This window comes from Zeus faber, assembly GCF_960531495.2.
Source record: "Zeus faber genome assembly, chromosome: 4".
Lineage (NCBI taxonomy): Eukaryota > Metazoa > Chordata > Actinopteri > Zeiformes > Zeidae > Zeus > Zeus faber.
In genome coordinates this window covers 13,975,810-13,988,309 of record NC_137191.1, presented here as the reverse complement: position 1 = coordinate 13,988,309, position 12,500 = coordinate 13,975,810, and the positions used below count along the sequence as shown (strand labels likewise).

Sequence of the window (12,500 nt, the reverse complement as noted above, 5' to 3'; positions counted from 1 at the left end):
TACACAAACACACACAAAGACACACCCACACACACGCACATGCACACACATAGATATTAGTAGCTAATTGATCCAGGCATAATCTGCACTGATGGTATGGTAGACTGACAGTTAATCTAGTTAGGAGCCAACAGATATAGTAAGAGGAGCGAGAGGCAGCAGAGAGCTGGTGCTGGGTCAGATTAGAAACTCAACACCGAGTTCAGAGGTAAAGTTACATTCAGGCTCTGCACCCCAAATTTCCCCTTTTTAATATGCCTTATATAAAAATTTGGTCTCCCGTCAAGATTTCTGTGTTGTTCCTGCCCTATACAACCTTAATGTGTTTCATTCTATATGCTGTTATATACCTGTACTCGCCTATAGTGATTTGTAGTAACGTGCAAATCAGACAAACCATTATCTTGTCTTCCTCCAGCAGAACCTCTCTTGTACTAACCCTACTGATAATGGCGTAGGATAATGCTGGAGTGCGTTATCCTTCTCCCATCAGCACACTCTCGTTTCCAAAGCGTCTGTTGTAGGAAAAAGCTGAGGTCGAAACAATTAATTGTTAGCTTTTAACTCCATCTCAGCCTAACCACCATGACTCGGTTCCTTCCCATAGGAGCAGAGTAGTTGAGCATGTAATTAATAAACACACACACACACACACACACACACACACACACACACACTATTGATAGTTGTGGGGGTTGAAATGAGAAGAGGAGGGCCACGTTTTCAAAAAACAGAAAAAACACGCACTAATCTGTAAAAAATGATTTGATAATATGGGATAGTAAATCATATAGCAATAAATAACAAAGGTTTCAAGCTGGAGAGATTTAAGTGTTGCGGTTTGGAATTACACATTTTTTTCTCCCCGCTCCTCAGTCCACCCACGTTTCAGGTTTCTCACTGCACCACAACGTGTCCTATCTCATCTCATAATATCATTTATTGCGACCTGCTAGCCTTCCTAAATTGGCGCTGGCCGCGGCGGTTTGATGAAGCCGAGAGGAGCGTTCTGGCTCAGTTACACATCTGCCACACACACTTCAAAGTTCACCAGTAAATGCTGACCCTGTGTTCTTCAAAGAGATTTGCACCTTTTCAAATACATTCAAGGTGAGCCTCGGCCCTTCGGGACTATAAATCAGTCGCGGCGATGGCCTGCGTTAGGGCTATTGTGGCTCTTGGCTTTAAAGAGCAGGATTGCCTTCCTGCGCCGCAGCCCAGCGGTGACGTCGCTAAGCCCTCGGGGCCGAGGAAAACATTCCCATGAAAAACGGAAATCTTCACAATGAAACAAGAGCAGGACAGTCCACCGGCACGTCCCCTCACACTGAAACACACGAAAACACACACTCATCCGGGTCAAATAAACCTCACATCATTTCATCTCATGGTGATTTTGGATTCAGTATCGATCTTCGGGAGGCCATAAAAGTGCCCCTGAGCAGAATGTTGTTTTTATGGAATTCAGGCCGGGTGGGGCTGAAGTGATGCTGTAGGTTTATATGGGAAGTGATGTTATCTTCTATGGAAGTTCTATGACCAGACATCTGAGAGTATTGTCTTTCCGTCTAAATATACTGTTTGACTCAGCAGGGTGCTAAAGCAGTCCAAAAACGTCCAAGTCTAGCACCTGGAGATTTTGATCCATTGTGATCTTGAAACTGAAATGATTTTCCCAGGCAGCCTGAAAGGAAAGAGGACCAAACTGCAACAGTGTGCAAGTGCATGCATGTTTGTTCTCACAAAGGATTCTATGATTATGCAAAAGGTCCCAGGCATATTGCAAAACCATTTTGCTCTGTTGTTAAATTTTCAGCAATGTTTTTTTAAAATGCATTGTGTAGCGTTTCTTTGAGGCAGTACTATGTATATAATTTTGAATCCTTTCAACCTCCCTCATGTGTCTTCCTCTGTCGACGTACCTCCTTTTACACATCATTGGTTTTGGCGGGTGTGTTATCTGTGTGGTGGACTCCATCGAGGTGTGTGTGTGTGTGTGTGTGTGTGTGTGTGTGTGTGTGTGCGTGTGTGTGTGTGTGTTGGGTGGTGTGTGCTATACCCATCCATCAGAACAGCTCCTTGTTTTCTGGCTTTAATTAGTGTTAGAAGTGTGTTTGTGTGTGTGTGTGTCTACACAAGAATTATGACTGTGTATCTGCTCTTCCACAAACTCCACTTGTCTCCTTCCCCCTCCCCTCTCCTTGTAGTCCCTGTTGCTGCTCGGTGCCCTGGCCTTGGTGTGTCTGGGCCTGGACCTCCTCTTCCTCCTCTTCTACTCCTTCTGGCTCTGCTGCCGGCGACGCAAGAGCGACGACTCCTCGCACTCGCACACACACTCCCAGCAGCCCAGCGCCGACTGCTGCTGCACGGCCTGGTGCGTCATCATCGCCACGTTGGTCTGCAGGTGAGGATCCTGACATCCGCGCCACGACTGAACCGAGTTCTGTTTCATCGTGACAACTCGGGAGAGAGTGTGACGGTGTGAATCCATTTCTATGGTCGTGGTTAGGGGTGGCCGGTAACAATATTATCGTCACAATAATTATGACCGGTTCCATTTTCACAGGAAGAATGTGAGATCGTCATCGACAATTGTGGCCAAAATTAGACTCACAACTGCTATTTCTATCTTTGATGCGGTGCTATTTATATTCACTGCTTTGACTCAAAGTCTCGGTTTGGATTGGCATTAAAACTCGTCTTAGGGGATCCGATTGCAACAGGACAATACAGGCGGGAATACACGCAGTGCATCAAAAATCACATTTGCTGGCGGTCAGGGCCACATGCAGCCACAGTGTTAGTGAAGGGTAAACTCTGTACACACCCCTGACCACATTTGAAGACTGCATTTGTCCCTGAGGGTAAGAAAGTTTTCATTCACAACTAAACTCAATCGACTACTAACTACAAATCTCTTGGTTTCCGACCGCTAGGGAATGTTTATGACACAGATTCCATTTACATTTGTTTAATCCACCCCGGCACTTAGAATTGGGTCTGTTCGCTGTGGTTAATGGTTAGTGGTTAAAAAAACAAACAGAGATGGGCCAAAGTGCTCATCAATCCAAATCTTTCAATTTGGAATGTATGAGTTTGGGAAATGGAGTAGGCACAACAAGATGAGAACTTAAAATAGACAATGCTCTTTGCGGGCTGAGATCGACAGTGTAACAGAAGGACTACAGTTTACGATCAATATTCAAAATCTGTTTGTTAAACAAGCGCAGTCTCACAGTCTCACAGTCTCACAGCAACGTGAGTTTAATTTAAAAAAAAAACCACAAAATCGGCAAGAGCATAATAACTAAAAGTCCTATTTGTGAATTTGGAGGCAGTATGGGTATTCTAAACAGAAGGCACTTGATCGGAGCCTATAGTTGCTGGGGCACCAGTTAAAAAGACTAGACAAGTAGTCTGGAAATGAGCCAATAGCGGCTTTATAAATTAGCCAGTGAAACCATCTACGGTGACTCAGAGGCCTGCCTTAGAATATAAAACACAGCAGAGTTTAAAGGGCCTAAACCTGTGAGAGAGCGTGGCGCACCATGGAACACTAGGGTGAGCAAGGAAGTGGCAGATGCATATACAAGACATCACCATAATAAGCAAAAATATTCAAAGTAAGATTCAAAGTAAAAACCAAGTTGAACTCTTCATTCCCTGACCAACTCTTTCAGCGTGGTTGAATCTTGGTTCATTCAGTTGCCGGTCTAAGGGGTGCAGCATGAGCAAGAGCAGCTTTTTTAGTAGACAAAGGATTACGTGAAGCATGGAAACGGTGGCCATCGCCCGCAAAAACAGCAGAAAAGAAATACACGCTCAAACGTTCTGTGTAAGTGCCGTGGAAAGGTAATGAGGAACATCGTCCAAAACACTCTTAGCGCAGTCGTTTGAGAGACGCGCGCCTTAGGAACAGAAAAAGAAAACGCTGGCAAAGAGAGACTACAGAGCAAATCGCATTTTACTTGGCTGAGGAAACGTCAGGTCTCAGGCCATTCTCAGAACATACAAAATAAAATAAAAACAACAGGAGAATACAGTGTACAAACTATTGTTCATTGTAACCCACACGGGTTCAAACAGTCAGTTTATTAGGACAGTGGCCAAAAGGGCATTGACATTCAGTTCGTATTTTAGAAAAAAACAGAATTGTTTAATACAACCAATTAAAGGAAACACTACCGAATCATTGCATTGCGCCGTGGGGAAAACAGATTGTACAAACAAGTACCACGTCATCACAAACACCATCGTGTTACATCAAACAGAAGTTAATCATTCGTACACCCCCGGTTGTAATGTGTTCAGTGCAAATATCCAGCGGGCTTAACGCGCCTTCAACAAGTTGTCGATATCGGCTCAGGAAGGGGCACCGGAGCGGGTGATTAGGAAGGGGCTCAACCCGGCGAAGCGGCGTTCCCTTCATTTTGGACCGCGGAACTTCCTGTGCGTCGGTTGCGGAGCGGTGACCTCCGGGACGTCGTTGAGGGCCAGGTGGTCACGCTGCGGCTTGTTGTGTTTAATCTGAGCCTCGAGCCCCTGTTTACTCTGGGAGGCCCATGACCCACATGGCCGAGCCGCAGCACAGACGGAGTGATTTTTCAGTTTGGTTCTCTCCCTCGCTTCCTGACACGCGGACGTTTTAACAAACATGGTGAGCACGGGCATGAAAACGGCATCCGTCCCCTGCGACTGCTTTCTGTGTCCAACTCTCTTTTCTCACCATCACCATCACTTCTTCTCGGTCTCCCCCTCAGTGTTTTTTTTTTTTTTTTCTTCCTCAGTGCAGTCTTTATTCTGCCTGGCCTAGAAAGGTTGCCATGGAGACAGAAGCAGATTTGATGCAGAGACGAGAAATAAATTATACAGTCAGGAGGAGAAACCGTCTGTGTGTGTGTGTGTGTGTGTGTGTGTGTGTGTGTGTGTGTGTGTGTGTGTGTGTGTGTGTGTGTGTGTGTGTGTGTGTGTGTGTGTGTGTGTGTGTGTGTGTGTGTGTTAGCGTGACTGAGTTTTGTTGGCTTAAATATTTGATGATTAACTGTAATATTTTGTGTTGAATATTTGATGTAGACCTGTGTGTGCGTGTGTGTGTGTGTGTGTGTTTGCACGCACACACACATGCAACCACTTCTGGGTTTGGATTTAAATTCCATGTTTGGAACCCTGATGGACCCCCACTGAGGAAGGGTTGTCGTAGTTTTATTTTGGTTGTGTCTTAACCCTCACATCATAGGTTGTTGATAAAGTTTTCCCAAATTGTAATTTGGGCTTTGGTGTCAGTCTACTCAAATAAGTAGTTTATTTTGGGTTTTGTTACTGGAATATAAATGTCATTTGCCAGACAATTTTACACAGGTTTTGATTTTAGTTCAAATTAAATCTAATGTTCAAAATGTGAACCATTCATTATCAATTATCACGCTCCAAGATTTAGGGCTCTGAAGTCATTCCTAATATTCAATATAACAATATTTTAGGAAAATGTTTTAAGGACAAACTCCTCCTTTCAGTTCACACCACATCAGAAAGGGTGGTCTGTCTGAAAGGTATGGTGAAATCCTCTGGACTGGTGCCTTAATTTGTGCACTTTTTAGACACACACACGCCCACACACGCACACACACACACACGCACACACACACACACACACACACACACACGCAATGAAACAAAAACACATGCATAAAAAGCCATTGTATCTAGGGCAAAACCAGCCAACATGGGCTCTCTCATCATGTGACCTTTGACCTGTTTCTGCAGCCCCCATTGCTCTCTCTCTGGTTCCCTTCTGAGCTGTTAGTGGATGAAGTGATGAAATCCCCTTGTAGGAGCAGCAGGTATTAACGCAGTAAGATGGAACAAGAAAGATAGGGAGGGGTGGCAAAACAAAGAGGAGGGAAGAATAGATAGAAAATGGAGGAAGGACATGGTCATGACAAAAGTGATTGAACAGAGCTGTTGTGTTCATTTGCTTTAACATGGAATGAACAGAAATGATGGCAGAATCAAGTCACTTTGACAAACATGTGGGACCAGGGGCTAACGTTTCGGGAGGTTTCTTAACACATTGGTTGAGTTGGCAAAAAAAAAAGGTCAATAGAGGCAATATTAAGAATCTAAAACCGTTATCATCAGGAAAATGGCCAGGGTTAATGCAAATTATGTGTGGTGGTCAGGTTCTTTAAGAGAGGGAGAGAGCCAAAGAAAGGACAAGGAAATTTAGAGTTTGATATTTACAGCAGATGGAATATATATTTCCTGTCTGCATAATTGCCTTTACTGTGTCTTTCACTGTGCAATCCTTTTACACAATTCAAGATTCAAGATTCAAGATTTTTATTTGTCACATACATATACATACTTTCATACATATATGCAGTGAAATGTAATGCAACGCACCCGGTGATAGCACACAATAAGTCCTAGGAAAAAGTACAAAAATAAAATAAAGTAAAAAGTAGAAAATTCCTTTCTAATAGACCGACTGACTGACTCCTAAAACGTAATACAGTAAGTGGAATACTTATAGAATAAGATAAAAAAATATATAGAATAAAATACAATAAAAAATAAATTGAAATAAAATGGAATAGGTTGAAGGAATATGGCTATGTATATACAGATATGTGCATTTAAAGTGGCATGTGAATGTTCACTTTAAATGCTTCCCGTTTTGTTCCCCGTTTTTTATTGCAATATAATATGCACATTTTATAAATGCATTAAATTGATTTCCTGAAAAAGGCCACATTAACTTAACAACATTAATTACAGATTCAAACATACACATAAAAGCAAAGTGGTGTGTGTGTGTGTGTGTGTGTGTGTGTGTGTGTGTGTGTGTGTGTGTGTGTGTGTGTGTGTGTGTGTGTGTGTGTGTGTGTGTGTGTGTGTGTGTGTGTGTGTGTGTGTGTGTGCAGAGTTAACAGGGGCTCCCTCAAGTTAATGGGCTAGAATGTATTTCCATAATAATGACTGTATAACTCCGTGTACTGAACGGATAGACATAATCAATAAGGACGCACACACACACACACACACACACACACACACACACACACACACACACACACACACACACACACACACACACACACACACAGGGATAAAAAGATGGTGACAAGATGAGTGTGGGAAAGTAGGTGGAGCAGGGGACAACAAGGAAATTACATTTGGCGACGGCAGTGAAAGTACGAGGAGAGGGAGATGGTTGTGGTGATGATCGACGATAGTGTTGTTTATGGTTTAGAAGTAATGGGGTTAGGAGGAGAGGGTGTGGGGGGCCAGGAACCTCTGTTAAGTGTGTGTGTGTGTGTGTGTGTGTGTGTGTGTGTGGGTGCAGAGCTGCAGAAGGATCAAATTATGTGCGGTCTGGTGACCCAATTATTGTTCGGACGGTGTGTGTGTGTGTGCTTCTGTGTGTGCTGTGCTGTTTTGTCTGTGAGTGTGTGAAGATCATTCGTTATAGTCCATATTTGCCCAAGGCTCAGAGGTTACACCATAACAAAGGACTGCGGGCTCAGCTCTTCCTCCTGGTGGCCGCCAAGGAATCTGCACCCCACAAGACAGTTTTCCTTTATGTGTGGCAGTAATTCAGGATGCATGGTTTTTGAATGAAATACTTATTTATCCCACAGTGCTGGCATCGCTGTCGGATTCTATGGCAACGGGGAGTCCAGTGACGGGGCCGCCCGATTGGCCTATTCACTCCGTCATGCCAACCGCACCGTGGCTGGGGTGGAGAAGCTGGTGAGTTATTTATTATATTTGTGTTGTGTGTGAGATAACATCTGAACCAGCTTCTCCTACAAAACAATAAACCTATTCCACATTTTTGCTGCAGGTGTCAGACAGTGCCCTTGCCTTGAACCAGACGGTGGAGGAGGGCCTGGTCCAGCTGGAGACTGTCTACCAGGAGCAGGCGGACTATGTGTCCATCGTCCAGAAGCTGCAGGGACAGCTGGACGAGCTGGTCCGCTTGATGGTGGACGTCCCCTTCTGGTCCAACACCGACGTCTCCCTGGAGGACCTGGCCCGCAAGACCGAGGCCTTTGACTGGTACAGGTCAGTAGAACACTATAATGTGGTCTGATAATGGAGGTGTTATTATGTTACATATTTATTATGGTCTATATCAGAGCCATTTATATTATACCTACTAAATTATATTCCATCAAATGACATAAATTTTCTATTAACAGATGGCTGGGATACCTGGCCCTGCTGCTGTTTGATGTGCTCATTTGTCTCCTGGTGCTTTTTGGCCTGATACGCAACTCCCGGGGCACTCTCATTGGGTAGGTCACAGGCAAGGTCACGTGTGACTGGAAAAGTGATTATGAAGGGATCGCTGGGTGTGTGATCGAGGGGATCACTTTTACCAATATCTCAATCTGCAAATGTATTATATCGGTATGTGTTTTGTTCATCTGTATTTTGTTCTTTCTTTCAGCGTGTGTCTGCTCGGAGTTCTGACTCTGGTTATCAGCTGGGGGTCCCTCGGCCTGGAGCTGGCTGTCGCTGCAGTGAGTGTAACCATGGCAACATCACCGAACTCGCTTGTCTGTTGGATGATGTTATCATCTTAGTACTGCTTGAATCTGCGTGCGTGTGCGGGGGGTGGATATTTCTGGTGCCTGATATGTCATGTGTGTTTACACTCTTACAGACAGCCAGTGATTTCTGCGTTTCCCCAGATACCTACATCACCACGGTAACCAAGGAAAATGCTGTCATCGACCAAGGTATGCAGACGAGAAAATATAGTGCACTGTATGAGGCGTGGAACCCAGTAGTGAACAATTATATAGTGTTCATTTCAGAGAAAACAGCCAAACAATAATAAATAAAGTGGGGATGATGGTCGAATGAATTATTAAAATGGTGGATGAAGGAAAGATGCAGACAGAGTGATACCCAGACCTGCCAACCTGCACGCATTTTGCGTACCAACCACGCAGTTCTTGGTCATATTATGCAGGTATGAAATGCCAGCTGAAATTATGCAAAAAAAAAAAAAAATATATATATATATATATATATTGGACCAGATGCGACAACATTGTGCTTGTGTTGCTGTAACCCCTCCCCTCCCTCTCCTCTCACTCACCCAACATCCACTGATACGCAGCAGTACTTTATTATCCACCGAGGCGTACCGCTGCTTTGCTGAGGTAAAAGGGCAAGTGAGGGAGTAATAATAAAGCACAAAAATGTGACCGCAATGTCAACATATGAAACGTTGGTAATAGGGATGCACCGATCGGCCGGTAACCAGAATCGGCCCGTTTTCAGCTTAATTGGCCAAGACCTGTGACCGGGTGATCAGTGTTAGATAAATCCAAATCTGCACTGGTAAAATGTACATGACCAACACTGCGCTCATGTACTTGTACTCGTGAAAATGCTCCGATCCTCAAACCCGATACCAATGTAATATAACGTAGATGTGTAGTTGACGAAAATGTTTGAAGGTAATTCAAGGTAAACAAAGAAGATCAGATAAAGGATTCATCTATCGCCTGACAATATTCCAAAATTGTGCAACCACGTATCTATTGCTGTCGCAACAGAGGAACGTCTGCTCTGGTTGTTCCTTGCACTTGTGATGAGAAAGTTTGACTCTTTTTTGAGACTCGACGAGTCACTCAGTAAAAAAAGTCGTTCGATTTGATTCTGTTGGTTAAATGCATGATGAGTGAAGGAGGACTTCCAGTGAACGAGGGTCAGCCATTTATTATTATAAAAAAAAATTGCAATGATTGCAATTTATTTTGTAATGGCAACTACCATATATATATATATATATATATATATATATATATATATATATATATATATATATATATATATATACATATATAAAATAAAGGTATATTTGCACATAAAAGTGAATGAGACTTTAATTTGAAGTTTGAACTGGACATTTTCATGTTAAGCTGCTTTCACACATGCACTCTGGACTATCTCCGGGTAATGTCCGGACCTGATTATCCGGACATTGTCCGAAGTCACCCTTCACACATGTAGCAAAAACATGGCCATTGACTGTGTCAGATGTGTTTACACCACCTGGAAATAATCCGTTTGGTTTAGACGAGGGACAGAGCCTGGGTAGAGCATGCAGAAGGCAGGACGTAACGCAATGACGCTGCAGAGTTTTACAGCACACAAGATGGCATACGAGGCTTCTGACTTATCATTAGTTGGCCTTTTTTTGCATTGATACTCCATGTATTTAGACGTATCCACAATATAAATAAGAGAGTGGAAAGGAATAATAAAGCTTCCTGCAGGAAGATCCACACAAAGGTAAATAACTGGCGCCTGATAGAGTCATCAACACACGACACGCCCACTCGCTCCCTGTGAATTCTCCGGACAATCACCTGCTCTGTTCACACAAAGCACTCAATCGGACATTACCCGGACTTGGTAGTAGGATGCTGGCTGGGTAAATTCCAGGTAATGTCCGGGTCAAACGATTCAGACATTTGCGTTCACACATACAGCTCATCCGGGTAATGTCCGGATAATTTCAGGGTTGCAGTGCATGTGTGAAAGAAGCTTGAGTTATATGTTGTATCCTACTAAAACTCAGTGAGGGTTAGGGTGAGTGACCGTCCCATATTCTGTCTTAATGGAAATCAGTGACCGTTCCATGTTGTATTTTTTTTCATTGGAACTCCTAATGAGATAAATTTGTGTATAGCCGTCGTAGCTCGCATACAATGTGATAAGCCTCGGAACAGGACGGCTACGGGGTGAATTCCTGATGGAGTTATTTAGCTGCAGTAACATAAATGCCACGGAGACTCCCTGTTACACTATTGTGGTACTCAAAATATTTTCCCAAGGTTGGCAGGTCTGTAGGTGGACCAATACTATCAACCCTCCTGGAGAAAAGACTCTATTTAAGCCCCTGTTCCACATCTGTTACATTGCTGGATAAAGAATATCTGGCAAAGGCAGTAGATAGTCATTCACACATTCACACACCTTTACGGAAAAGTTCCGTATGGTGTCTCTGTTCCCACATTAGATGACTGTTATGGATACAGTATGTACTGGGTTAGGGTTAGTACCTTACAATATGTCCAGTGTAGATGCCATCGTTTGGACAATCTGTCTAAACGGACGTACAATCTAAATCGGTTTTGTTTTTTCCCTGGCTCTCAGAGACCAGCACTTCGCTTCCCGTCTCCCTGCCCCTCCCGGACAGACTCTTCCCTCCACTGAGGGAGCCGGGACACAGCCCCTATCCTCGCATAAAATAATTCTAACCCAATGTTATTAAATCAGTGTGATCATTTTCAACACTCTCTGCCTTCGGAATAAATTAGATATTCAAAAAGATTTCCCGCAAATTATACTAGGTTGAAAGTGGGGAATTTTACGGAGCATTGAAACCGGCTTCTGTTCCCACATTACGCTAATATGGAACATTACCAGTATAATTACAGCTTTCAGGGCAAGTGGGAAAGGGGCATTAGACTCCAGTTTCTCCCCAGTCTCCACAACAACATCTAAACCCTCGTCCTAAAAGCACGGCTTCTTTTCTAAGAAACACAAGTGTGTGTACGTGCCTACTTGTGTGTGTGTGTGTGTGTGTGTGTGTGTGCGTGTGTGTGCGCGTGTGTGTGTGTGTGTGTGTGTGTGTGTGTGTGTGTGTGTGTGTGTAAAGGGATTGTGTTTGAATGACCCTCCAATATCCAAGAACTCTTACTGTCTCTCTGCTGACTTTATGCTTCAGCAACCCTCCATTCCTACAACACTTCTCTCCACCGAGCTGTGTGTGTGTGTGTGTGTGTGTATGTGTGTGTGTGTGTGTGTGTGTGTGTGTGTGCGTGTGTGTGCGCGGTTGTGTGTGCACGCGTGAGTGTGAGAGAGAGAGAGAGAGAGAGACAGAGAGAGAGAGCACAGAGGCATGTTACGGGCCGCTAATTACATCCCGACACATTAGTTAGTATTCCTGGGAATACAGGTACTCCTCACTTAACGACCGAGTTCCGTTCCTAGGACAAGGTCGTTACTCAAATTGGTTATTTCACGGTAAGGGGGCGTGGCCATTGTACGCTAGTGTAGTGAATACTGACAGACTGCGTGAACGAGACTGAGAATGGTGATGTATACAGTGTATATAATATATATAGTGTATATAGTGTATACAGTGTATATAATGAATATAGTATAAATTGTATATAGTGTATAAAGTGTATATAATTTATATAATATATACAGTATCAATAGTATATATAGTGTATATAGTATATATAGTTGACATAGTGTATATAGTATATATAGTTGACATAGTGTATATAGTATATATAGTGTTATATACATTCACTCTTCGAGCCTGGACCTTCTTTTTTTATATTTCTCTTTACCCATCAATTGCTTTTTTATTTTTCTCTTTCTGTCTTGGTTCCAGCGCTCATCTAATGAGTTGCATCTTTCATTCTGATGTTTATCAGTTGTTTCCGCTCTATCTGTCTTCT

General features: G+C 43.3%; 1 protein-coding gene across 1 annotated transcript in view; it reads left to right on the top strand.

Annotated features, from left to right (window-relative positions):
• The window catches only part of LOC307229748 (protein tweety homolog 3-like), a 28,614-nt gene that overhangs the window by 5,568 nt on the left and 10,546 nt on the right, over positions 1 to 12,500 (top strand). Inside the window, exons 3-8 of the mRNA XM_079999804.1 lie at positions 2,208 to 2,404; positions 7,641 to 7,752; positions 7,847 to 8,067; positions 8,205 to 8,300; positions 8,456 to 8,528; positions 8,672 to 8,747. Coding sequence (XP_079855930.1) covers positions 2,208 to 2,404; positions 7,641 to 7,752; positions 7,847 to 8,067; positions 8,205 to 8,300; positions 8,456 to 8,528; positions 8,672 to 8,747 — 775 coding nt within the window. The remainder of the gene's footprint in view (positions 1 to 2,207; positions 2,405 to 7,640; positions 7,753 to 7,846; positions 8,068 to 8,204; positions 8,301 to 8,455; positions 8,529 to 8,671; positions 8,748 to 12,500) is intronic.